Raw genomic sequence first — 26889 nt, 5'->3', positions numbered from 1 at the left:
AACCCTTGGTAACCTGTTATTGTTGCTCCCATAATAACATCTTACAGTAAAGAGCAACACATGTGTCTTTATGCAGCTGTATTAAAACCGGATTTATATCTATCCATCTGTCTATCATATTGTTGTATTATTGCTGAGTCTTACTTCGTTCGTAAATTATTGTTTTTTAAACTAACCACTATTCCATCACACTGAGCAACACATTTCTTTGATTACTGGGAGAGAACATGTTGACAGCACTGAGCCCCACCAAAATCATGCAGAAAAAAACATATAAAATCTATGATTTTAGCATCTTCTCACGGTTTTCTATTACAACACATTTTTGGACAGGGTGAAGTGTTCTTTCTCACTGACTTTGATTTCCTTTTCGAATTGCCAGCACACAGAGGGAGGGAGCGAGATTGGCAAGGCCCTGGGAACTCTTCCGCCTCTGTACAAAGTCGGCCACACAGTGTTTGAGTTATCCGTGAGCTCTGCTGCTTCAGGACTTTGACCAGCAACTCAAAACCATAACTCATCCTCCATATCAATGAAAAAGGGGAATCACAATCCTGCTCGTATTTTTGTTCACTTATATCCTGTTTCTCTCTCTCTCTCTCTCTCTCTCTCTCTCTCTCTCTCTCTCTCTCTCTCTCCCACAGTGGCGGAAAAGGCATGCAGACCAGATCAATGCCCTGTAGGGGTGTTGGCAGGAGACAGAGTTTTGATAAAGGCTTTGCAGATAACATTCCTCCTCTCTCTGCTTCCTCTTTCTCTCATTTTGTAGGTTTAGTCTTTCCCTCCGTTTCTCACTTTTTATGTCTCTGTCTGTGTGTCCCTCTCTCTCTCTCACACTCTCTGTGGTTCTCTTGATTATGGTGTTGGTCTGTAGCTAGAGGGCTTGGCATCCAAATTAAACTCTTTTTGTCCTGCTATTGCTCAGCTAACGTGTCTCTAGCACACTCACTTGTTAGTTCTTGGGTAGGTGATATCATAAGAGTGACTGTGTATCACTTTTTTGTGTGCAAGAGATAAAAGTGAATAGTATTGACCGTATTGTCAAGTGTGTTTCTGGATTTTGATTGAAGCCTTCATATACTTCATATTCATTAATGTTTCTGGATGTCAAGGATAAGCATAACAGGGGTGATGGCCGAGCGGTTAGCGCTCCTTCGCTGCAGTAAGCACATTCTTGTTGACCTCAAATAGTTGACCCTTGATACTGGAATCCAATCTCATGTTCTGACAGCTCTCTATTTTCTTCACTTTATTATGCCTGATGCCCGTCTGAGTCATGAAATCAAATTCCTTTGCTGGCTTCTCTGTGTGTGGACTGGTGCTTTTTTGTTTTTGTTTTATCAGCCGCCGCCCCCCCCCCCTCGCTCCTCCAATAACAAACACAGGAAGTTGCTGTCGCTGGGTAAAACAGACAGAGCAAGGGAGAAAAAAAGCACTGCACTGCTCTACGGTCAACTTCTTTATCAAACTGGCTCTGGCCTCAGCTCGACAGGATGCAAAACATCTGTTGGGTGTGATGGGACATCGGTTTAACAGTTTAGTTATATCACACACAGGATGATGGATGCCAAAGAAGTGGCAAGCCTGTCAAATTTATGACAAGCTGTGGGGGGGAGGTTTGAGGATTTAAGCTGAAGCATCCATCTGTGCAAAACTACAAAGAAGAGAAACTGCAAAAAGAGATTTGATGCAGTTTAGATCTTCTCTGCCTGTACATGCAAGAACTGCAGTATAAATGTGAACGTGTAGTTTCTTAGACAGTAATGTGCTGTTTGCAAAATGACTGTACAATTATGGAGAATGGAGACTGCACCACATGCACAAGACCGAAAGCAGAAATCTAACATGTAATTACACGCCCCAGGCTGAGAAAGTGTGTGTGTGTGTGTGTGTGTGCATGTGTGTGTGTGTGTGTGTGTGTGTGTTAACTTTGTCAGTTGTTCGCCTCTCAATACCCCAGCAATACACCAGCTTAACTCTTTCTCTTATTAACTGTCTTTCTCTCTCTGCCTCGCACTGAGTGTGTTTGAAACCGTAGAGTCTGCAGGGGACCTTCTGTTCTTCATTTAGTGCAACAGAAACCCTGCTCTCTGCTGAAAACTCATTCCTGGAGCAACACAGCAAGTGCACCGCCTGTAAATTACGACAGTGAGCACAACATTTTATCATTTTAATTATATGCATTACTGTGACATCCTGCAAACTGTATTGAGTCTTTGCACGGGTGGATTATCAAATTAAAGAGACTGGTGCTCTTCCATCAGCCCTCATAACATATTTAGATTGTTTTTGTGTGAGTGAAACAGATATCATGTGTGTTGCAGCATGATTTGGTGTAAAGCAACTGACGACATTGTGAGTTGTGAGTGTGAGGTGGACAAGCAGCAGAATATGGAAAGTGAAATACTGTGCCTAAATATACACAGAAAGAGAAAGAGAGGACATTGCAATCTGGGAAATCAACAAGGTTGACACAACACCAGAGCTTTAGTGGCTTTAGTTCCCACAGTCAAAGAGCTCTGAGTGTGCTCCACTCTCATTCTCTTTTCTTTTTGGTCTTCTAGCCACATCTTATTGGAATCAACAAGACATGAACTGCTGCTTTTTCTCATCTTTCCGTGAGCTCAGAGACTTTCTGAGAACAATTGCTGTATTGTGTTTTAATATTCAGCTTGTTGTATTCCCCTTAGCTCCACTAACCTCACCTTTTTCACCGTCTTCCCGCCTGCTAACAAATAATGGACGGCCCCTGTTCTCTCACGGACATATACTTGCACTCCAATTACAGGAAACAATCTGACAGTGACTTACGTCATCCAAACATGTTTGGAGGCCTGGACTAAGACCCCCCTCACAGTCAAAGTGTCTCTATTTGCTGAGCGGTTGGTGGTGGATGTTTATGTTGGAAGTCATCTGGTGATAGGGAACCTGTGTGACGTTTGTATTTTCCTTCCTAATCGGCCCCTTAGGTTCACACTGTGTCACCAGACATGTTCACCATCTCTCAGGGACCCCCTGCTGCATTCCCGAGATGTGAATGGTTGATGACCAGCACCCAAACACGCCAACTGTATTTCCACTTACACTGACTAAAGGCTCCACCCACAGGCCCAGACTTAGTCTAGAGACATAGGTTAATCTATTCCAGTCTTCATTCTCTCAATTAAATACTTTATACTGGAATGAAAAGTGTTGCTTTGAGTAGATCTGGATTCCACTGCAGTGTACTTGCCATTTACACTTCCAAGAGCATTTTACATAATGATTATTTCCATCCGTGTAAATTACACATTTGCTTTCGTACATACAAAAACATCACTGTCATTTTCCTAATCAAAGGCGAGATGTGATAGAAAAATATGGGTTTGGGGAAGATAACATTATAGCACTGACTGACTAAGCAAACTACATGATAGTGTTTTTTTCTGTAAACCCAGCCTGCAGGAAAAAAAACTGAAATTATTGTTTAGCTGTATGTCACAATGATGGAAATGCATATATTGTGGGTATGTATCTGTCCATGTAAATCCTTCCCACTGTGTGGTCTATCGGTCATGTGACAGCCTCTGTTGTGGATAGAGAACCAGTCCCTGAGCATCAGTGAGACAGGAAAAGGCATTTGGGGGAATCCTCTCCACATCCAGCAGATTATTTTCCAAGTGGATCGAAGTCAAGGAGGAGCCAGAATTACGAGGGTGGCACACTCCCCACTGCCTCACCAGCCTGCAATCACAAGATATATACACATACATTTAGAAATACTACATTTACGGTCTCTGTTTTCCTTTCAAAAGTGCTGATTTCCCAAATGCACAAAGAAGTGCAAGCTGTAAAAGTGCTTTGGCCAACAGTGTTGGACCATGCTGTTTGATGGCGTAACAGTTGATATTGTTGCCAGTAATGGAGCGCGAGCTGTACCCAGCATGTCTTTTGACGGTCTAACAGTTTATTGGGGTCCCCTCTCAAGACACTACAAGCTGAGTACATAACGCTCGACTAATAAATATGCCCCGTGGATCTCATGACCTTGCAGTCAACACTGCACTTCCTTAGGTCCTCTGACGTACATTCGCTGAGTCAAACGGATGAACGGTTGTCGATAAAATCGAAGGACGGACATCCATACATACATTTATACATATAAACAGACAGAGACTCCTTCAGGTAGATGATGAGGAAATGTAGACCATAATAAGACATTGAATGTGCCACGATATCCTTCTTTTACTTAGTGATTTGCAAAGGGAGCTGTACTGGCAAAGCTAATGGTATTAGGACAGGATTTGGTAACAAGCAAGGGAGAATTTAGCTTATCCCTGCATTTTGAAAATGACAATAAAACTGTATGGAAAGTGTGATTCTACCTGATCTGGTTGTTGTCCAGTCTCAACACCTGCAGGTTCTTAAACTGTCGAACGCAGCGAGGGACCTCACCCAGACGGTTGTTGTCCAATAAAAGTTCGCCCAGTGAGCGGTACGTTCCAACAAAAGAGACTCGATCCATTCCCTCATTGCTCAATGCATTGTGGGATAGACAGAGGGACTGTAGGCTGGACCGCATGTGACGGAACGTAAAGGCGGCGATGTGACTGATGTTGTTGTGTTGGAGGTTCAGTTTATGGAGACGAGGCAGATTCATTGGGACAGAGGTGAATTTGTTGTAGGACAGGTCCAAGGCCTCCAGGGACCTGAGAAGACACAGAAGAATCATAACTATGTGACATATCTACAAGAAAATCTCCAAATACAACTTCTACATATACATTGATTGTGGACAGCAATGACAGGCTGTTGAACTGTTGGCCCATCCAGCACTTTGGTCCAGATTGAGGTCTCTCAACAACTCTAAGATTACATTTATGACATTCATGGTCCCAATGGATACAACGTACTACTTTGGCAATGCCCTGACTTTTTACTCTCGCACCATCTGCAAGTCAAGTGTGCACTTATCCTGTGAAATAACTCAAGGTTTTCAGGATGGATTGGCACAAAATTCTGTTTATTCATGGTTTCCAGATGATGTATCCTGAAACTTTGGTGATCCTCCAGCTTTTTCTCGAGCGCCACCACAAGTTTGACTTTTGTGATTTTGTGTGAGATGTCTCAACAACTATTGGATGGATTGCCATGACATTTGATCCACACATTCTTGTGCCCCTCAGGATGAATTGTAACAACTTTAATGATCAATTCACTTTTTATCTTGTGTCGTCATCAGGTCCAATGCTAGGGTTTATCACAAAATACCGACAAAACTGATAACATTTTAACCAGCCTCAGCTGGGCTTTGTGTTTAGAGCAAGGTAAAACATGTTTACGTTAATCATCATGATGAACATTACACCTGCTTGACATGAGCATGTTGGAATGGTTTAAAGAGCTCTGGATTAGATCAAATAATCTCATTCCAAGACATTTAACTGCAGACTTTGTGTTTTATAGTTACTGGGCTCCTTGTGCTGTTGGAGAGTCAGGAGTGCAGAGTGAGAGGCAAAGCTGCAGGGGAATCATGGGAGCAGGTGGGGGGAAATAACGGGACCCAAGGGGGTGCAATGTAAGAGAGTGTGGCACCATGAGGGGGAATTTGTGGCTGAATGGCGGATAAGAGGTATGAAAATGTTTAGTTTGCGGGAAAGCGAATGGACGGCCATCGAGGGAGGACCAGGTTTCAGGGGTCTAAGGTGAACATGCCTTACAGAAGTTCAGTGTTTTTGTTTTAAGATCCAACACAGCTGTTGTGAGTTTACAGAAAAGCTCACCGCAGGAGAGGAACCTCATTTCCTGTCTATTAATTTCCATCCATAGACCATACTAAACAGCCAATGGGCGCATAACACCCTAAGGTGGGCAGCCAATGACCACACAGTAAAGTAAAATTGGGACCAATGAGGAGAAAGAGAGGGAAGAGTTATGGATGTAGGAGAAGCTTAAACTGGCATCTGTCTGACTGATATTGGGAGCTTTAACATTTCTGCTCCTCGTAAAGGTGACTTACAGTAAAACCTCTGCATTAACTCGCCTCCCTTGAACTTTACAACTCCCAGGTTACATTAAACATTTGTGTTTTTGTGGGGTTTCTATTTCAGTGAGATAGATGGTGTGTGTCAATGAGAAGGGGTTAAAGTCCCTAAATCAATCAAAAATATTGCTACGTTAAGCAATCAGAGTAAAGTTAATGGTTAGCATGAGGCCTTCCTGGCTTAGTTTGCTCATTTCACACACACACACACACACACACACACACAATGTCATCTGTGCCAGCATTAAATAAAAACCAAAGATCCCTGAAATCATACTCATAGGTTTTCACTTCACCTCAGTGTGACGCTTTGTCATAGTAGGTGTTTTTTGTGTGGTGTTATGTGCATTTAAGTTTATTACAAAACCAATTTGTGGTGGTCCGAAGATAAAAGAGCTTTTGTTTCAAGTCCTCAAGCTCGTAACATAACACGACACACACATCTTTGGTGTGATTATCACTGAACCTGTGCCGACATGCAGTCGGTCTGAGCCCACAGCAATGATACATTTACGCAGATGTCCTCTCCAACGACAGCCTCTCTGTCAAAGTGACACAAGTAAAAAAACAAATGGACAAAAATTCTATCCTTTTCAACAAAACCCAAGATCAAATAACATATCAATTCTGTTCCGTGTCGCTTATGAATTAACAATGCCAACGTAGTTTCACAAGGATATTTCTAAGATGATGACATATTTACAAGTCTGTTATGATATATAGAACACATGCAGTATTACGTACTAGCACAAAGTCCACGTTTCGATCAATTTCCAAATAAAAATAGTTGACGTCAATTCAAAACTGCAATTGAAAGCATACATGAAATATATTTTTGGGGGATATGACTATGCAGCTTTAATCAGTGGAAGTAATGTAAACATGCTCTGGTTCTGTCAGTGAATTTGTGGAGTTGGAGTTAAGTCTGTTAGCTCGCAGCAGTGATTGCTGGTAAGTTTTGATCGACTGGAGTAAGAGCAGATTTGGAGGCATTTGAGACCGTTATTTAAACTGACAGGTTCATAAAGGGCCGGAAGAAGATGCCAAACAGACGTGTGTGTGTGTGTGTGTGTGTGTGTGTGTGTGTGTGTGTGTGTGTGTGTGTGTGTGTGTGCTGTTTTTTTACACATTCATCAGGGTGAAAGACGCTGATTGGGCCCCTGAGGAGAGGCCTTTTCAAGTAATGTCAGCTAAATGTACTTAAAGTATCAAAAGTGGAAGTACCCAATATGCAAAAAATGTCAGAAGTGATATTATATATTTTGTTATTATCTAATCATTCACTTAGTAAAAACAAAAAAAAATAGTATCTTCAACTAAAGTGGAGTAAAAAGAACAAAAATGTAAAGAATACTAAGTACTATAATGGTAACACTCAAGTTAAGTACAAAAAAAACAATGAACGGGACTGAATTAATTATAAGCATGTGCATATGTTTACAGGGTGGTCACGCATTGGCAGCAAATGCAAACACACCCAGAAAAACACAAACTAAAGACAGATATGGGATAGGTTTACAGAATACAAAGAAATGAGATCTGGGACACAGTAAATCTGAAACCTATCCTAGGTACAAACTGCCCTCCCCGGCTCCTTATAACCTGGTACCTCTAATCACTGAAGCCCAGCAGGAGGCAGCAATAACACTGACTCCATTACATGGAACACTAACCAGAACCAGCACACAGCAGTGTATTTTATCATTAAGCAATTTACTTCTCACTCTGCGTCAGTTCCTCTCTGTATATTCCTCTACACACTACAGAGATATATGATGAATACATTTCTCCACAAGTACTTCAGTGTGGATTAAATTATTAAAGGTCTGCAAAATATAATATAATCCAAGCACATGGGAGGAGTCTTGCTTTATTGCTAATAACCTCTGCCCTATAAGGTCTATAAAGTGGTAGCAGAGTTCAGGTCCAGTTGAATTTGTTTCCCATCTCCTGTCTATGCCATGCTGAAGGAAGCTTTTTAAGATGGAGCACCAGCTAATAAGCCTGCAGAGCCAATGGGAAGAACGCTGCTGTCGCCACTAATGAGGTCAAGGGTCAGGTGTCAAATATATTCTAGTCAGAAGTCAAGCGAAGGCTCTGAGCGCTGCCTAGCTCCATTTTAGCTTCACTCAAACTCTTTATCTCTTTGCATTATCTCTCTGTCTCTCTTTTGGCAAAGTTTTGTGTTTTACAGGTTCTATTTTTGATTAAAAAAACATCTAAGAATTGATTCGATTTTCTTGTCTGAATCTATTTTCCCAATTTCAGATTTCTACATACACTTTCACATAATAATCCAGTCATAGAGTGCAACCCACAGTTTGTACAATTGCACTTTCCTGTCTTTCTTCAGGATTTTTTTCCCTCTGTTTTCCCTGAAACTCTTGGGGTTCGCAAGGATCCCACGGAGCAAAGAGAAACAAAACCACTGGAATTCACTATATTTAAACAACAGGCGCGCGCGGACACACACAACATCATAGACATACATTGAGACATACGTACACAAACAGACACATACAGGTTGCCCTCAAGCTCTCCCTCACACGCCTGCTCATCTAAGTACACAAGGTCAGCTGTCAAAACTTCTGTGATAGGTGTGGTGGTTGGTGAGTGTGTGTGTGTGTGTGTGTGTGTGTGTGTGTGTGTGTGTGTGTGTGTGTGTGCGTGTGTGTGTGTGTGTGTGTGTATGTATGTGTGTGAGAAAAAGAAAAAAGAAAGAAAGAAAGAAAAACCAAAGACACTGAAAAAAGTACAGCATTTTTAACACATTATTAATCCAAAAGTACTGATTTTTCACACGTGTGTGAATTAAAAATGATAACAAAAGTATTCAGAATTTCAAACAATACCAGTCTACCCTCTTGTGGATGATGGAGGAACTGCAGATCATTCTTTTTGTAATCAAAATTAATGGATGGATGGATAAATGAATGGATGAACGGATGGAAGGATGAATGGATAGTTGGATGGATGGATGGATGGATGGATGAAAGAGGGAATATATACTGTATATATATATGAATGGTTTGATGGATGGACGTACTTGAATCGGGTCCAGGCGTGGGTAGCGATGCCTTGCTCATGCAGCAGGTTGTGACTCAGTTCCAGCACTCCCAAATGGACACAGCCCCTCAGGGCCTCCTCTGTCACCTCTTCAACCAGATTTCCATTCATCTCCAGCTTCTACACCAATAGAAAGTAAGAAAGACAGGGATGTCCTATTTGGAACATAAATCATAGTCTTCATTTCAGTGTCTGGCCCTCTGGTAGACCCTGAGTACTATTATAAATCCCAGCTGCCTCCTTTAGCTGAACCTAATATGTTACAGAGACAGATTTTCTCTACAGGATTCAGTGAAGTGATACCAGTGCACCTGAAGAGAGGGAGGGAGGCCCAGAGGGAGGGAACGGAAGCGGTTGTTGTCCAACTGGAGCTCCAGTAGTCTCTCTAGCGGTCTGAAGGCTTGAGGTGACACATTGCCCTCATGGAGAGTGTTCTTCTCAAGCTCCAGATTCAACAGGTTCATCAGATCTAGAGGAGAATACTAAATGACATTATTTTCCATACAAGACGTTTCTCCTCCATGTCCACAGATACAACTCCTACCTTTGAAGCAGTGAGGGCTGAGTGCACTGAGCTTGTTGTTGTTCATCCTGAGCTCCTCCAGAGATGGCGGCAGTGCCGGGATGCTGGTGAACTGGTTGCCGTCTAAGTTCAGCTTCTTCAGAAAGGTTAAGTTCTGCATGACACGCAGCATAAACAGGGGTGAATAGGCGAGAAAGATAAAACAGACAAAATTATACTTTATAATCCATAATTTTCCATCCCAACTTGCCAGGACACAATCACAGAGTTTACATAAATACACCAAATCTATGCATCTTTTCCATGTCCTCTATCATGTTGTATTTTTAGCAAAGCCACGCTGTGTGGCTCTTCAGTCAAGCCAGTTCAACCAGTCCTCTGTCATTACTGGGATGTGAGCAGAAAAGTAGAAAAGGAGAGAAAGAAAAAAAACATCCTCCAAAAATTATTTTATTTTATTTTCCACGCCATTGGCTGCAGCTGTTTTCCAACAGGTCTGTCCAGCCAATACTGGGAGAGTACGTTGGTCGTGGTGAGTAATGATTGGTCAGAGTGTGGTGGGCTGCCTCGGTGTGGTCAGGATCTGAGTTTGGCCTGTGATCATTTAGAGGTTAGACCAGAGGTTATTCTTAGAAAGGATTAGTTAATGCAATTTTCCGTGCTCTTTTATTACTGTAATGATACAGGATACAGCCTGCTTTTTATTTTAATTAGATGCAAAGTGTGTAATAAAACTCATTCACATTTAGCAAGCTGTTTATTCTCCAAATAAGGGAGCTTTTTTTGGGGTCAGTATCAGACCAAATCTACACATGCTCACCTATGCCACCCATAGAACAGGAAAATAATAGTATGTGCAGTTTAAACCTGCAGGTAAAGACACATCAGTGTTGCCTGTTTTTATGCTTTATATTCGTTTGCTTTGTTGAGGATTGATATTTAACACTTAAGGGTGCATAATACTAGACTACATTTTTTATATTTTATCCTGCCACAACATCAAGCTTTTTCAGGCACTTGACCATCAATCAGGCAAGAGAGCAAGTGTTGTCTAAATGTAATACCACTTATTATTTATTGACAGTTTAAAGTTTCCTCTGGGCTCTGCCTCCTCTCCTTTTGACACCCCAAGAAACGACAGTTGTAACATTCCCTTGGCCGTAGGTAGAGCCGGCTGCACCTGTACTTCTGGTCTGGGTGGATCACTTGGGTGAATCACATCAACGTGTCTCCTTTTGCATTTGTATCAAACATATACTATGCAACATTGACCTTCAGTTGAACCCTAACATAGTAGTGGGATGCCCATTCAAGCACAATTAAACATGCAGAATACAACTCTATGGGTGTGATGTACAATTGCAGATGAGGCTTTCAGACTGGGCAGCTGGGACTCACCGACAAGGGGTTCTGGCTGAACGACTCATCATCGAGTTTGTTTTTGCTCAGGTCCAGTGTGTCCAGGTTCGGCACACCAGAGAAAACTTGTGGACTGATAATTCTGATGTTGTTCTCTTTGAAGATAAATCACATGAATATGGTATTGTATGGTATATACTTACAAGTATATAATATGGCTTGTACAGTCATTTCACTGTCACTTGACTCACAAGTCAATGAACTTTGTTATTTTAGTTTCAAGTTTAATGGTTCGCCATCCTAACTTACTGTTCCTACAAAATACGATGTACTACTGTTAAGACATTAAAGTGGTTATAATTGTTAAAATAATCTACCACCACAATAACACGCTCACACACAGACACACAGACACACGCACACACACACACAGACACACACACACAAATACACACACACCTGCCATGTCTAGATTGGTGGCCAGCAGGTTGTGGATGATTGGCAGGAGAGTCATGCCGATGCCTCTGCAGCTGATTTCTCTGTCAGCAGTCTGACACTTGCTGAGAGGAGACTCTGTAGAGCTGGACTGAGTTTCCGTTTGATTGCTGGGAGCCTCAGTTGCCTCTTCTTCTACTTCTTCTTCTTCCTCCTCTACTTCTTCTTCCTGCTCCTCCTCCTCTTCTTCTTCCTCTTCCTGAAAAGAATAAAGAATAAATTACAATTACAAACAATTGATTCATGGATGATTCAATTACCTGAATCAAAACAACACAAATCCAACCTCTTCCTCCTCCTCTTCCTCCTCTTCTTCGTCATCATCGTCGTCGTCATCATCATCGTCGTCATCGTCGTCGTCATCTTCTCCTTCTCCCTCCTCCTCTTGTGCTTTCCCTTGATCCATCAGTCGTTGTTTATCAGCATGAAGCTCCTTAAGTGCAGCAATAAGAGCGCTGGTTTCCTCCTCTCCTTTCCCACGCTTTCTCCAGCCCGTCAGGGGTTGCCCAATACCTGCCTGCAATAAGCAGCCGGAAGTTACTGACATGTTTCAAGGAAATAAATCAGCATAAGTGGATGCCCTATGTGGGCCGTTTTGTTTTTCATTTATTTAGAAATATGTTTTTCTGTGTTCAAATGGTAGAAAGGTGCCATACTATTCTATACGCAGTGGCCTCCACAGTAGCCGTGTGTTTCCTTTTCCCCCAAGCACCTCTTCTTCTTCTACCAGCATCCAGCTTTCTGAACTCAGCTCCTTGATGCTCCCTCTCCTCCTCTGCCTCCATTTGGAGACGCTCATCCTCAGTCACTTCTTCATGAAGCCGAGCAGAAAAAGGCAATTCAAGACATATAGAAATAAGAAATAAAAAACATAGCTTTTTACTCTGCCATGTATGCTTAGCTATGTAAATTATTTCAGATATTAAAGCATTTATTTGCCAAGCTCATGCAGACAGAAACAGGCAACATTTGAAAGATAAAAAGATCAAATCTTACCAGAAGGGAGGGTCACACTTAAAGCATATGTTCCCAACAAGGTCAGTCCCGTATCGATTCCTGGTGGATGAGCTGCTGCTGTTTCCAATGTGGGTGTCTCAGAAGAGGTTTCCATGAATGAATCTATGTCATACAGAGAGTCGAGGCATTGTCCTGATAAAACTGTGCTACAGAGACCAATGAACATGATCCATTTCTTTGGCATGTTCATTGTTCAATGTTTTATCAGTTAAAGCTGTTTCCGTTGGAGAGAGAAGTCAAAAACAAGTAGGTCTTTGGTGCTGAGGCGAGGATGAAGCAAATCCACAGAGAGTTCAGATGGTAATGCCAAAGGGAAGAAACTTCAGTGAGGAGAAGTTGACTTGAGAGTTCACGCGAGAGGATACATCACGATAAAGCGTCTCTCTTGTGAGTCAGCCAAAAGCAACACTAAACCATATTGCACATGCCCTCAACTCAGAGTGAATGTTGAGAGGAAGAAGGGAAGGAATATCTAGGAGGCATAGAGGTCAAATAAACTCTCACATTGTTAATAAAGACTTGTTCATCACACCATAAAATACATAGACCCGCCCTGCTCCTCCTTGTCTCCGCACCCTCTCAGAACTGTCTGCTAACATTTGGTGGAGGAGATGAAAGACAGACCGGAGGCAAAAGATAGAAACGTGAACACAATAAGTTTCATACAACTGTGATAGTTTCTAGTCAGACATTGTGACACATGTGATCCGGTGTCATGTCTGTGTCTTTCTCCTGAATGAATCAGACTGACTTTAGCCCTTTTCCAAACAAGAAACAGGGTTGGTAGAAAGTTCAGGTTGGAGCCAAACGCTAGCATCTATGTATGAAAACAAACATTCTGTACACACACTACTGTCTGCACGCACATGTACTCTGGAGTGTGTACATCCCCACAGTCACAGCTGAGCCAAGCAGGTGCCACTGGCAGACTGTGTGAGCCAAACTTGGATTTTCACTGTGGGGTGAAACCTGCTGACAGGCCCACTGTATTTGCTCAGTAACCACACATACTCACACTAAATATGTCAAAATGTGTGTGCATGTACTTGTGTCCTAAACAATAGCCTCTGGGGTTAACGAGGCCTCAAATATGAACATTTCCGATATCGGTCAAGTTAATGTTGTGTATTAATTGTGGTCGGTTTAGTTTGTCTGCACCTGAAGCTCAGCTGATGAGCAGAGACGACACAAGAATCCAGACTTATTCCAAATGGCACATTGGACAATTTAACAGTAAACCGGGAAACACTTCCTGATGTGCTCTTCCAAGGTAAATAGTGATGCGTCATTTCAATCTTGACAGGAGCGTGCAGTAATCCACTGACCACACATTCAACCCCTTCCTTAACCTCGTCTGACAACACCCTGGATTGACCATTTCCACTGCAGAGAATGGTGCCAAGGCCTATGATTCATCAAACTTAAGCTCCTAGTTCAGGTCCAGAGGCTTGTTTGAGACACACAATAATGTTACTATCTCTGTTGTGACCTGTTGTCCATTCTCTGCAGACGTAGAATAACTTTACGACCTTGTTTTCTCACTCAGCATTAAAAAGGGTCTAGACTGTGTGAACACTGCCAGTTCTACAACATGTATGACAGGTATCTGTAAAAGCCACAAGGAGCAGACATTCAACAACAGTTAAATGGGACCAGGAGTCTGAAGCCACGCTAGCAGCTTTGTGAGATTACACTTTCGTACAATAATAATAACTTTATTTATATAGCACCTTTAAAAACAGTTTAGTTTTACAGAGAAGCAAAGCATAGTTATAAAGTCAATACAGGTAAACATTTAAGAAATACAGGAGGTAAAAAAAGATCACACCATATAGGCAGTGAACATAACAAAACCAAACAGACAACCAAAAAGAGCAAATGGAATAGAAAAAACAGACAAATCAGGGGAACCTGCATAAAAGCACTTAAAAGGAATTCTATAGAAATGGATTTTAAGAAATGATTTAAAAGAAGTCATTGATTCTGCGAGCCTTAACCCCTCAGGTAGGTTGTTCCAAAGTCGAGGAGTCACCTTTTGATTTAAGCTTCGTACTTGGAACGGCCAGGAGGGCCCCGACCAGAGGATCTAAGGCTGTGAGCTGGCTCACATGGGGCTAACATTTCAACAATGTAGCTTGGGGCCAGACCCAGGCGGGCTTTAAAAGTAATCAGTAAAATCTTAAAATCAATTCCAAAACACGCAGGGAGCCAGTAGAGAGGCCAGGACTGGAGTAATGTGATGTTGTCTGTTAGAACCATGTAAGAAGCCGAGCTGCTGCAATCTGGACTGGTTGGAAGCGGAAGATGGATTTTTGGTTTATGCCGGAAAGGAGTGTTAGTCGAGTCAAGAGAAAATAAGTGCATGAATTACTTTTTTCCAGGTCAGAGTATGCGTTTAGTTTGAGATTATTCTTAATTGAAGGAAGCAGAACTGGACAATTATCTTGATCCACCATTCAAAGCTTAAGTGAGTCAAACATTACAACAAGGTTTCTAGCAACATGTTTTAAAATAAACAGACAATGGTGCATAAAGTTAAATGCCTTTCAGCATGCTGAAGGCTCACCTTGGTAGCATGCCAACACTTGCTAGAGAGCAGTAAAAGATGAGGCAATGAGTTTGTTTTTTTGTAGTATTTTGGTGAAATTTGATTGCCTGATGAGAACATTTCTTAAAACCACAAATACCATCCTCATGATGGCAGACGATAAATGAAAAGTGTGCACCTAAATAGTTTAATCCTGGACCACATCTCATGGATTTCACTAATGACTAGAAAATGTCAATCATACGTAGTGTGGGAACCACGAATGGCTGTACACAACATTATGGCAATTCATTGAGGCGATGTTTACAGAAGGGTGAACAATTAAGTTATTACATCTTTCTTTGGGCATCACGAACACATGTGCAAAAAAAAACTATTGTGATCCATCCACTAGGTGATGCAATTTAGCCTTGAACAAAGTGGGACTGGCATAGCGGAACGGAAGAAACAAGACAAAAACAAGTTGGGTAAATTCTTTTTAATTCAATGCAACACAAGTACAACAGGATGACACCAGTGCCCTGGAAAACCAGTAGCTGTGTGTGATGCCCATGTGGCATCACACAAAAGAGGAATGGTCAAACTGTTCATGTCTAAAACTGGTTTAAGCATTAAAAGACTTCAAAACCATTAGCATTTATGACCAACAGTAACAGTGTTTCTTGGGGAAAAAACCCTTGAGGCATGGCTGTAAGAGTGAAAAGGAAAAGATTGGAATGCAAAAAAGAAGTAGCGGCCTGACAGTTTACAATGGATCAGAGCCAGGTCTGCTGCTGGCATGTTTTTAATCTGGTAAACATACCAGATTTACTGTATTCAGTGATGGTTTTGAACACATAAAAGGATACAAGAAAGGAATGTTCCAAAGGGTTAGAGAAAGAAAAAAAAAATAATAATTGAGAAAAGGCTAAACAATAGTCTTTAACAACACTGCACACCTGCTCTCATCCCTCACAATCTGTGGTAACAACAATACAGGGTAAACACACACCACTCGAGTCAAAGCTACAAGACGGCACATGGGCAGAGACAAGCCAGTTAACTGCATGTTGATTGCGATGGAACAGAGCGTCAAGCGAGGTACGGGGAAGTCCTTAGTTTGCAAAGGTCTGACGCACAGCGTTGGCAATGTGCTTGGCGCTGATGCCAAAGATGTCGAGCATCTCTTGGGGCTTTCCGCTGCGGGGAATACCAGTCACTGCCAGTCGGGTCACAACAATGCCAGGCTCTTGGCCCACTGCTGACAGCACTGCTTCACCAAGACCACCTGGACAGAGGAGAGAGAAACAGTCAGCTCAAACCTTCACAGGCTGACATGATGCCCTCTTAATAGAGCCTGGTACATTGAGAACACCCCCACTCTGCTTAAACACCAACATCTAGGGGCAAACTAGTAGCACTTAGGAGCCGTTTTCAATTATGGCCCCTTCAGCACACATTGGTACATTACTAGAGAAGCCTCCAATAGCACAAAAACAGAAAACAACCTACCCTCCTTGTAGTGGTCCTCCACAGTGATGATCTGTCCCTTTGTGGCTTTGGCACTGGCCAGAATGGTAGAGGCATCCAAGGGCTTGATGGTGAATGGGTCAATGACGCGGATGTTCTTTCCTATAGGTATTCATTAGGAGATTGTTACTTTGGGAAATGTTTATTAAACCATACTGGCCAACCTAGAAACTGATGACTTCCATCCCCTGAATTACCAAACATGAATTGTGGATGAATGTTATGAATTGTCGGCTTCAATACCTACATCTAGCCAGTAGAGGGCAATGCAAGTTTACCTTCTTTGGCCAGCATATCAGCAGCAGCAAGGGCCTCATGCAGAGTAATACCAGCTCCAATCACAGTCACACAGTCACTGTCAGACTCACGCACAACCTGGTAAAGTAGACATTTATTCATGCACCTTCATTTTCTGGTGTTTATTCAAATATTTTTTTGTTGCTACAGCTACTTGGTAGACCTGTATTGGGAGTGTGTAAAAAAATCATTGTCTTGATCATTACCTTAGCAATGCCCACTTGAAACTTCTCATCTGGAGAGTAGAGCACTGCAGTCTCTGGTCTACTGGTACGGATGAAACAGATACCCTGAGAATATAGAGTGATGAGTTACAACATACGAACGTTACTCTCCCATCATTGTGAAGACTGGATTACTTACTAAATTACTGGACAAAATCTACCACAAGTTAGCCTACCAACCTTGGTGTTGGCTGACAGCTCAACAGCCCTCTCTGTGGACACTGCATCACTGGGGTAAAACACAGTACATGTTGGGATGGCACGGAACATGGCCAAGTCTTCAAGGGCCATCTGTGAAGGACCATCCTCGCCTGAAAGCAAAAGAAGATCAGTCGAGGGCCGGGAACACTCACTCACCTCCATAACTAAGCTTGCGACACTTCAGCAGAAGGCTTACCGATGGAGACGCCGCAATGGGACCCTACCAGGTTGATATTTGACTGGGAGATGGCTCCCATACGGATCTGGTCATAGGCTCTGGCGAAAAAGGCAGCAAACGTGCTGGCAAATGCAACCGTGCGGTCTCGGGCGGCACAGCCAATGGCCACACTCACCTGCAGCAGTAAGTAGAATTGGTATTAAGGGTTAGTCTTAATGACTGCGTATGTGATAAGGCATGGAGCCACACGTAAACTGATCACAAATGAGTAGTAAGAGGCTGGGATTTTCATGTTAGAGAATAAATCTAACATATTAGACCAGTTTGGCACAGACGTTGGTAGTGAAGACAAATGTGAGCCAAGTTTAAGAGCGTGTAAATAGTTAACTATTGTGTACCATGTTCTGTTCAGCAATGAAGCACTCAATGTAGCGGTCAGGGAAGGCCTTCTTGAATGTTTCCGAGAAAGTGGAGTTTTTGGTGTCTCCATCGAGGGCCACCACTCTCTCGCTCGCTTGGCCCAGCCTGGCCAGTGCAACACCGTATGCACGCCTTGTTGCCATCTGACAGGACGGAATGGGTGAAGACTGATTAACAAGGTAATTAACACAACAAAATGATAATCTACATGTAGGTTACAACCACCACGTCTGCATGGAACTTTTATGCTAATAAACAGTGGCATTAGTAAACTTTCATTGACTGTAAAAGGGGCTTTGCATCCATTACGACACATGATTAAAGTTTCCCTAAAAATGTAATCAATCACATTAGCCAGCATTCAATAGGAAAGCAAGAAACGCGTAAAAAGGTACCTTGTCTCCCTTTTTGTATGCTGGGGGTGAAGGGAGAGAGATGGTGCTAAGGTCTGCAGGTGCTGTGTCGTCTTTGGGCAGCTCAGGGCACAGGGTCTTGTTGGGGACCTGGATCAAAGCCTGCAGGTCTTTCAGGATGGCATCCACCCTGTCCTTGGGAATGGGCTTTCCATGCCAGTTATCAAGATCCTCAATATCTACAGCAAAGTAATTAACAAGTACGAGTCAAAATCAGAAAATGAAATAGCTCAGTAAATTAAATATCCACCACATGAAAACACTTACTTTTGAGTCCTTTGCCCTTGAACGTCTTGGCTACAATGCAAGTGGGTTTGCCCTTCACCTGCTGAGCCTGCCACAAAGCTTTGCACAGCTCCTCCACATCGTGTCCATCCACAACATATGTGTTCCACCTACAAAAATATTGCTCAGTTTAACAGCATGCAGACACTGTACAGCCCTGTGTTTTGGGTTCATATTTCTTTAATAACTACTGAGCTAACAAGTTAAGCATCTCACTCAACACCTGGAAAGAGAGAAGAACGGTCAAGAGGCCACAGGAGGGTAGAAATGTGAAAACAGATGTGCGAGAGTTGGCCAAGTAAAATGTCAACCCACGAAAATGAAAGGAAATTACAACTTTTGAACGATAATGTAAGGTCCTGATTATATAAAAATATATTACTACATCCAAAAGTTATGTTGATAATGTATTCCTAGACATTTTAAGGAGGGGCCGTTGGTCAAAATGTTTTGGTTGGAAATTAGATAAAAGTGGAGGAATACTTGGTACTGACCCAAAGGCTTCACAGCGCTTGCGGTGGGTCTCCACGTCGTGCTTCAGGGGTGCAGCTTCACTTTGAGCGAGCCGATTGACATCTATGATAGCCACCAAGTTGTCCAGATCGTAGTAGGAGGCAAATGCCATGGCCTCCCACACTGAGCCCTCTGAAGACTCTCCATCACCCAGCATGCAGTACACACGGTATCTACATGCATGCCAATGCAGAAAGGAGAAACAGGAAATGGCAATGTTGATCTCCAAACAATTGAGCACATAATGGTTCCTACATGATTACGGTCTGTTGAATTGAGACTGGAAGTAGACTACCCAAGGGAAAGGTCTGACCAGAGGGCTGCAGAAGTTTTGCCCTTTGTCTCCAAACAGTTTAGTGCAATCACTGGTCTTCAATCAAGAACTATACATTCAAGCTATCCGATAGCAGTCTCGACAATCCCATCACTGGTCCTTGCACTGTAGTGGATTTGTATAACAAAAACTTCAGTGGAAGCAGCAGTACATAATATCTTTCCACTTAAAAATTGAGTTATTATTTTCTTTAGAATCCAACATTGATAGTCGTGACACTCCCCCAGAGGCAAATAAATTGGTCTGTATTATTTTTACCGTGTTGAATATTCCTGTTGTAGCAGAGCAAATACCTTTTGACCTCACTGCAGACATCTGTCTGAGTGATTTAACACAATACCAGCTTCACTACTACAGGTGTTACCATTAAACCGATTACAGTGTTTCAGGCATCACTTTAAAAGAAAGAAGTTACCCGACTGCCGGTCTTTAGTTCTTTGAAAAACTCTTGTTGAGGGTTAATGCAAGTCTTTGAACCCCTTAATGAATATACATATTTTTGTATCCATACACTCACCCTGATTTGTCAAAATGTTTGCCAGTGTATGCCATCCCACAGGAAGCCCCGAGGCCCTGTCCCAGAGATCCTGTTGCCACATCGACAAAGGCCAGTTTCTGATGAATAGAAGAGGGGAAAATATGGCATGCAAGATATTGACAGAGTGTGACTTGAACATGATATTCTGTTTTCCAAGGAAACGTAAACACAAAAGGAACTCAGGATTTTGAACTTACTGGTGTGGGGTGCCCCTCCAGATCACAGTCAACCTTGCGCAGGTTGAGCAGTTCAGACTCCTTCAGGAAACCCGCCTCTGCCCACACAGCATACAGGATAGGTGCAGCATGACCCTAGAGAGACAGCGGGAGGAGTCTTTAAAGACCGTGGATACCACACCACAGGTGCGCTGCCCAACTGAAGAATATACTCTCTCAAAGAAATGAAAGCCAACCTTTGAGAGCACAAAGCGGTCGTTACACTGGTTGCGAGGGTCATCTGCTTTGTAGCGCATGGTGTGGAAAAAGAGCACAGACATGAGCTCTGCTGCACTGCAGCATGATGTGGGGTGACTGGGGAGAGAGAAATGGAGACGAGTCTGTTGAGAACATGTCACAAGAAAAATATTTAAACAAGAAAACTAAGTCACACACCATGCACATACATGCATGTGTTGCTACATTCAGGAGTCCTCACACCGGTTTTAGTTTGAAAACATCACAATTGGTCATTCCTGAAAAGCATTAATTATTTTTTTTTTAAAGATAGATTTGCAATGCAATAAATTATTTTAAAGAGAGCCTTCCATCTCTTGAAACTAGGGAAATCAATATTGTCAATAGATCATTAATCTGCAACATGATCAGTCATGTTTCCACTTTGTGTGTGTGTGAGTGTTAAACAAAAAAAAAAAATACACAAGTAAACTTAGTTTCTGAAAATAGTGGTCAGAGTATTGCAATATTCATGTTTAGAAATCCTAGGTTACTAAACAGGCTCTCTGCTTCCCTATGCGGGTTAAATTACAAATGGCATCATTTCAACCATGCTGGAACACAGTTATCTTAATCAAACATACATCACGTCCACTGTTAGATTTCACAATAAAAAAAACCCATTGCTCTGTTTACCCCTTGTCCTCTTGATGAACGATAACCTGTTGGCAAATAAACTGAAAGTAATCAGATACTCAAGTGTAATGATCCATAAAGAAAATAATGAGAATGGTGTTGAGTTTTGGGTGTAAAAACTGAAAAACATCCTTTGTTAAACAGTATCAGCACATCAGATGCCAGTCAGGAAATACAGGCTATAATCCATCCATTGGTCCGTTGCCATAAGGAAGTGACAAACCGGTTTACCAACAAACGTTTTTGAGAGTTGCCTAAGTCACAATTACAATGCCGGATATCTTGCAAAAGTGGATTGGAATTGCTCAATGCAATTGACCTTTAGGGGTGAATGACATGCAATACAGGTACAGATTGTGGTTTTGCATTGTGGGTGTGTACACAGATACAGCTAGACTCTAGAGAATAGGACAACCAAAGGGGGCCAGGAATAATCTCTAGCTAGGTTACAGAAACCATAAAAATCCCACCCATGTCAACAAAGAAACCATTTAAACTACTACCGCTCGGACCCTGGTTCAGGGTTGTGAAGCGGAAGACGTCAGGTTGCCAAACAGCTTACGTTGAAGAAGCATTTTGGACGAAGTAAAACTACAAGGGCCCCTTTGATAGCCACGTTATCACACGCGACACCAATTTCCTGAAAATTGCAACTGGTGTTGCATCTTCGTAATTATAAATTAGTTTCACACTGACCACAAGAGTCGCTCTTTCGCATAACCATGTGGTTCCTCGTTAGCCTAGAAGAAGCAGCTCGGTGCTAAAGACCAAATGTAATCTAGTAACGTAGCACCTGGCATGCCGGTTTGATTAGAGCGCGTGATGTCTCTGATTGAGACGACACAAGACGCTGCTGCTGGTTTTCATTGACGACACAAAGTGTTATCGTATGCTCACTTTAGCACAGTCATGCACGCAGAAAAATATAACTCTCAAAATAGCTTAAAACGTTTGTGGAGCAGTTCTCTTAATAGTTCGCTGCTCGCTGTGGCTGTGTTTCCACCGCGTGAAAGTAATTTGCAGCACGTGCCACCGGGCGCCGCAGATTAAACGCGTTTCAGCCAACGCCACGTTACCATTACAAAACATTGCACATTTTGGCAGTGTGCTTCGTATAAACTCAATCCAGCATTACTTTGGCAAAGCTTACCCAGAGTTAGAGGCGCATGTCGCCTTAACGGAGTTGATCCGGAGCTTATTGGCGATGTCTTTCAGTCCCTGCAGAGTTTTTTCATCGGGTTTGTGGTAGCTAGTCATGGTTTCTGGATTTTTAATTTATTTTTTAACCGCGTCCGCTTGACTAGTTTGGTTACTTTAATTAAACAGTTGCTTCCCGGGGTCGGAGGTTCAAAACTGCGCAACGCCGCTGCAAGCTGTCGGATCAAAGTACAACCGAGGAGGTGGAAGCTCAGAGAGGAGGGGGCACTTATGTCTTCCTGCACAGCCACTCCCACCTGGTCCAATCATTGGAGGAACAGTCTACCGTGTGCTTCTTACACTGATGATTTCAGCCAATGAAGGTTACAGCTCTGTGGTTACTTCGTTCTTATAATGTCCTTTCTAATGAGCACGTCGCCAGTGAATAGACATAAAGCACGAATCATTACAGCCAGACACAATGTGGAGAACTGAAGCAAGTTATATGGCTTGGTTTTTTAATTATCATGGAATACGACAACAATTGCAACCAATGCTTTGAAGACCTACAAAAACGGGCAGTCTTTTTAAAGAGGTGGCTTCCTGGTTGTTTGCAACATTATGTGAGCTATGGAAATATGAATGATAACTTAAGTACAACTATTAATCAGAAATAATTGTATTATTTGATACAATATGCATACGCTGTGCTTGAAGACCAGTACAGCTCAGTTTATGTGGGGATTTTCCATACATGCATGTCGCTGTCCCTTTAAAGCTGAACTGGATGGCTGCCAACACGGAAATGGTGGCGGAATTTGCCCTCTCATCCTTACTCAGGGAAACAAAGAGGCAAAACGAGGTTCAAATATTCCATTTTTTCTCTTTCCGTAGTTACTGGCACATTGCTCTGCAACTTGCTGATTATCTGCATTTGTACATGTCAATGGATGCAAGAGAAAAAAACATTTTCAAAATTGTATTTTTCAAAAAATAGATGTAGGGTGTACTAGTGTAAGAACATGAAGCAACCCTTATATATACATTTTACAGATACAAAGTGCATCTGTCACAGATACGCTATCAAGATGTAGCCTATACTTCTCACACAACACAATCACAGTTTTCAAGGAAGTCAAACACTTCCTCATTTTTGCTATCATTGCAAATCTTATGGCTCCAACTCTTCTTAAAGTACCTGAAAGGACACTCATGGCATTAAAACAACCAGCAAAAGAGAAGTTTTTTGTCTGAGCATGCCACAAACAAAAATTAGATGTTTCTTAGCTTTACCTTGCTTTTCTCACAGGCCTCAGTCCTCTCCTCAGGGGACACAGGATCTTTGTCAAGTTGCTCCAGCTGTGGCAGGAGAATCAGTACATTCAGCCGGTAGTCTGTCGTTTCCACCAGAGGATTGTCAGAAAGGACCAAAGCTCGCAGAGTTTTTGACATAAGTGCAAGGCATTGCAGGGCATTCTCATCTAAGATGGCATTGCCTCTAAGAGACAGAGACAGAAGCATGTGGGATATATCATTTTATTTGGTGTTTTACTGAATTGATGAAAGGCTCTGATCTGCTCTGTTGGGATACAACTGTGTACCTGACATTGAGGTACTGGAGACACTTCATGTTGGAGCTGAGGCCATTCAGAGTATCCAGCTGGTTATCTCGAAGGTGAAGGGTGGTGAGGCGCTCCAACTTCTCTAAACCCTCCAAACGCTTGATAACATTTTGGGCCTGAACGTAGAGCAAAGACACTTACAGGTAATCTGTTCTCTGGGTCATTACATGGATATTAAGGCTGGTATTAAGTGATCAACCTCATCCAGTGTGGTAGTGCAATTCACCAAATAATAGTGCTTTTATTACCAGATATAATTGCTGCAGGTTAGGAAGGTTGATGCCATCCGTGGTATCCAATTGGTTTCCCCTCAGCTCCAGAGTTACCAGATTTGCAAAACAGCTACTCTGAAGACCAGCCACTTTTTTAATACTGTTACCTGCCAGAGAGGTTGCTAAATGTCATGTCCAGGACTTTACACAAATATATTAGGCACATCATATGTGATTAATTGATGATATATATATATATATATATATATATATATATATATATACACATGTATATATAGACTGCATGATAACACATGGCATAGTAAACCCCCTTCTGATCAAATAAATAACTTATGTGATGTTATAATTTCTTTAATTTCAATTTATAGTGATAGTTAACACTTCCTCATTTGACAGACCTCACTTTAGGAAACTCAGACTTAGTGTAATACATCATCAGTCATTCACATAGTGAACTCAAACACCACTTATCCTGATATAAAACCAACAGATCAACCTGTAAGATTGAGGCTCTCCAAGGCCGGCCCGACCAGGCCGTCCAGGTCTGTTAGCCGGTTCATTGCCATACTCAGCCACTGCAAGTAGGTCAACTGAGCTAAAGGTTGCCTTTTGAAGCATTCCACAGCATTATTGTCAACCTACAGAGGAAGAGTTGCAATCAAGATTCACCATCAGTTAAAGTCAACATCCTTTTATAAATGAATAGAGAAGAGAGGTCCTTGCCTTCAGCCAGAGCAGCTGTGTGAGAGATGCCAGAGGAGAAAGGTCAACAAGGCGGTTGTTGGATACATCCAGAAAACGTAGGTGAGGATAACTGCCGATTGCAGCAATGTCATTCAGACCACTAAGTGGTACAATGATTTCGAACAGAAAGTTAGTATAACATGAAAGAGATTGTTACAATTAATTGGAGATGGCAGCCAATTTTGCTTTGAATGTATTTTTGCTATCTTACTTGTTTTTTAGGTCCATTTTGACAAATGCATGTCCAAGTCCATTTCCTGTTCGGCAGAGCAACGAGAGTCCCCGCTCTATGGTTTCTTGGGTCAAAACGCAAACCGGTGCCTATTAGACGGGAAGACATCACAGGATTATATCGTCAAAATCGTTGGTTTTTTTAGAGTAAATGTACAACAAGACCCCATCAATGTTTAAGTGTAAGCATTAGGCCCAGCTGAGACACAAGTCCCTCTATACGATGGAGCTTCAAATCTAACATGTTAGCCATGAATTGGGTCTCCCATATAGAAGTTTACATTACATGTCATTTAGCTGATGCTTTTATTCAAAGCGACTTATAATCATGTTACAATTCAGGGTCAAGTGTCTTGCTCAAGGACACATCGACTAGGGCGGGGATTGAACCACCAACCCCCTGATTGAAAGACGGACCTGCTAACCACTGACCCACTTACAAATATAGCTGTAAACTTTTGCATAAAAGGTACAAATAACACACTGACGATTAACTAATGCGTTATTTAATGCAGGCTGCATCATACATTTCTGTTGGACTCCGTCAACATATGATCAAGTCATGATGACTTTACAGGATTTTTTTTACACTTAATAGGGATTTAAATTATGTTAAATCAGTTCCTTCATATTTAATGCTACCAAATTAGCTGGATTTTAGTTACATATAGGTTGAGACACATGCATTTGTTGAGCCTTTTCTGAAGCAGAATAGTAGCTATTTTCATATAAATGTGAAGCGTTTTTCAATTTACAATCTAGAGGGTGGAGCATGAGTTGTTTCAATAAATGTGTTTATGTAATTATTTGTAACGTTGAAATAACATTTCTTAATTAATGAAGTGTGAATAATAACAGTATAGTGACTTGATCCCTTTAATCGTGGCATGAGCTAAACTAAGCCTCACTTCAGTAGATTATAGGATGTGTACCCTATTATAAAGCGTTACCGAGATAACTCAAGCACCCATACCCGGTAGTAGCTTATTGTTCGCATATTAAACACGTGCTTGGGCCTTAGATAGAAAGGGGCGGGGTCATCCAGCCTGGCCCTTTCTTCTGTTTGGAGTAGCTTATGGGATGAGACCTGAGCCTTTTAGGATATTTTGTTTACTGCACCGATCTAAACCACCAACCTATGGCAGTAACGTTAGTTATTGCACACATTAGTGCTCTAACATAAACGGTACTAAATTGAATGGTTAACTTAAACTACAACTCCCAGGTAACAAGTCCACAACGTTAAAAAGTCGTGATTCGTGTTCTACGTTACGTTTCTTCAGTCGTGATCTCTCAGGTGAACTAACGTTAACTACTTCTACCTTCTCCTCTTCGGCTTCTTGTTGATGCTCTTCCTCGCCCTCTTCATCCGAGAAGAATGCGTCCTCATCGACTTCAGACATGCTGCTCTCTTTGCTCAATTCAGCGGCCCTAATGTTACGACTGGGTTCAGCTCAGCGAGTAAACTGGACCACTATGATAAATATAACAACGTGTTGTTTGCTTTTAAGTCGCGTTTAAGTCGGGAACTAGACGCTAGAATAAGGTGTCCACGCTTTGCTTTCGGGTCTGACCGGACAAACGGAGAGCCGCTGTGTTGCTGTTGCCATGGAAACGCAACAGCCGCAACGCGCGCACAGGTGAAATAAACGCATTTGATGGGAACACGTTCAGGGAGAGAGAGAACAGCGTGCACAATATGTATGTAGTTCAAGATGTTGCACCATACTCCTTTGTTTTTTTAACCACAGAGTTGCAAAAACACTGCTTTAGAAATCTACAATTTCAAAATATTAGCAACTGTTAAACTAGATTAATAGATCATGAAAATGTTATTCTGAATTAGATGGCATGAACTTGATGAAACGCAGTCACGTTATTGAAAAAAACAC

At 42.0% G+C, this 26889-nt stretch overlaps 3 protein-coding genes across 6 annotated transcripts; all 3 read right to left on the bottom strand.

The window, feature by feature from the left end:
- Positions 1-2194: 2194 nt before the first annotated feature.
- On the bottom strand, positions 2195-11759 carry si:dkey-32e6.6 (extracellular matrix protein 2). Its single transcript, XM_034537355.1, has 8 exons — positions 11752-11759; positions 11430-11664; positions 11010-11125; positions 9633-9765; positions 9400-9557; positions 9069-9208; positions 4365-4688; positions 2195-3723 (listed from the first exon to the last, which is right to left on the bottom strand). Exons 2-8 carry the CDS (start codon positions 11482-11484, stop codon positions 3546-3548), a joined length of 1104 nt encoding a protein of 367 aa, XP_034393246.1. The 5' UTR covers positions 11485-11664; positions 11752-11759; the 3' UTR covers positions 2195-3545.
- A 3734-nt stretch (positions 11760-15493) lies between these two features.
- Positions 15494-22432, bottom strand: tktb (transketolase b). 2 transcript variants are annotated; one of them, XM_034538055.1, is made up of 14 exons: positions 22181-22432; positions 20355-20472; positions 20140-20253; positions 19922-20019; positions 19052-19243; positions 18540-18667; positions 18255-18451; positions 17838-18002; positions 17458-17614; positions 17241-17371; positions 17043-17126; positions 16818-16914; positions 16522-16641; positions 15494-16297 (listed from the first exon to the last, which is right to left on the bottom strand). In XM_034538055.1, the coding sequence occupies exons 1-14, from the start codon at positions 22285-22287 to the stop codon at positions 16125-16127; spliced, it is 1881 nt and encodes a 626-aa protein (XP_034393946.1). In that variant the 5' UTR covers positions 22288-22432; the 3' UTR covers positions 15494-16124. The 2 variants fall into 2 exon arrangements, with proteins under 2 accessions (XP_034393946.1, XP_034393947.1); XM_034538056.1 differs by lacking the exon at positions 22181-22432 and adding an exon at positions 21031-21242.
- Positions 22433-22651: 219 nt separating this feature from the next.
- On the bottom strand, positions 22652-26793 carry lrrc23 (leucine rich repeat containing 23). 3 transcript variants are annotated; one of them, XM_034538058.1, is made up of 8 exons: positions 26320-26793; positions 24978-25087; positions 24746-24866; positions 24519-24660; positions 24038-24168; positions 23769-23905; positions 23461-23665; positions 22652-23365 (listed from the first exon to the last, which is right to left on the bottom strand). In XM_034538058.1, exons 1-8 carry the CDS (start codon positions 26398-26400, stop codon positions 23357-23359), a joined length of 936 nt encoding a protein of 311 aa, XP_034393949.1. In that variant the 5' UTR covers positions 26401-26793; the 3' UTR covers positions 22652-23356. The 3 variants fall into 3 exon arrangements, with proteins under 3 accessions (XP_034393949.1, XP_034393950.1, XP_034393948.1); XM_034538059.1 differs by having other exon boundaries at positions 23461-23526; XM_034538057.1 differs by having other exon boundaries at positions 22652-23665.
- Between the last annotated feature and the right edge of the window lie 96 nt (positions 26794-26889).

Source organism: Cyclopterus lumpus, chromosome 7 (genome assembly GCF_009769545.1).
Source record: "Cyclopterus lumpus isolate fCycLum1 chromosome 7, fCycLum1.pri, whole genome shotgun sequence".
NCBI lineage: Eukaryota > Metazoa > Chordata > Actinopteri > Perciformes > Cyclopteridae > Cyclopterus > Cyclopterus lumpus.
The sequence above is the reverse complement of the archived record's forward strand: the minus strand, read 5'-3'. Positions and strand labels throughout refer to the sequence as shown.

What these genes read in the sequence shown, in the direction of transcription:
- si:dkey-32e6.6 (XM_034537355.1), bottom strand. Translation starts at nt 11,484, where the DNA reads ATGACTCTCCTGCCAATCATCCACAACCTGCTGGCCACCAATCTAGAC. An exon ending in CACCAATCTAGACATGGCAG is followed by an intron (nt 11,126 to 11,429) that starts GTGTGTGTGTAT and finishes TTATCTTCAAAG; the next exon opens with AGAACAACATCAGAATTATC. An exon ending in CAGCCCTCACTGCTTCAAAG is followed by an intron (nt 9,558 to 9,632) that starts GTAGGAGTTGTA and finishes ATTCTCCTCTAG; the next exon opens with ATCTGATGAACCTGTTGAAT.
- tktb (XM_034538055.1), bottom strand. Translation starts at nt 22,287, where the DNA reads ATGACTAGCTACCACAAACCCGATGAAAAAACTCTGCAGGGACTGAAA. An exon ending in CATACAAAAAGGGAGACAAG is followed by an intron (nt 18,003 to 18,254) that starts GTACCTTTTTAC and finishes CCGTCCTGTCAG; the next exon opens with ATGGCAACAAGGCGTGCATA. An exon ending in GGAGGACCACTACAAGGAGG is followed by an intron (nt 16,298 to 16,521) that starts GTAGGTTGTTTT and finishes TCCTCTGTCCAG; the next exon opens with GTGGTCTTGGTGAAGCAGTG.
- lrrc23 (XM_034538057.1), bottom strand. Translation starts at nt 26,400, where the DNA reads ATGTCTGAAGTCGATGAGGACGCATTCTTCTCGGATGAAGAGGGCGAG. An exon ending in AAAATGGACCTAAAAAACAA is followed by an intron (nt 24,867 to 24,977) that starts GTAAGATAGCAA and finishes TGTACCACTTAG; the next exon opens with TGGTCTGAATGACATTGCTG. An exon ending in ACCTGCAGCAATTATATCTG is followed by an intron (nt 23,906 to 24,037) that starts GTAATAAAAGCA and finishes CTCTACGTTCAG; the next exon opens with GCCCAAAATGTTATCAAGCG.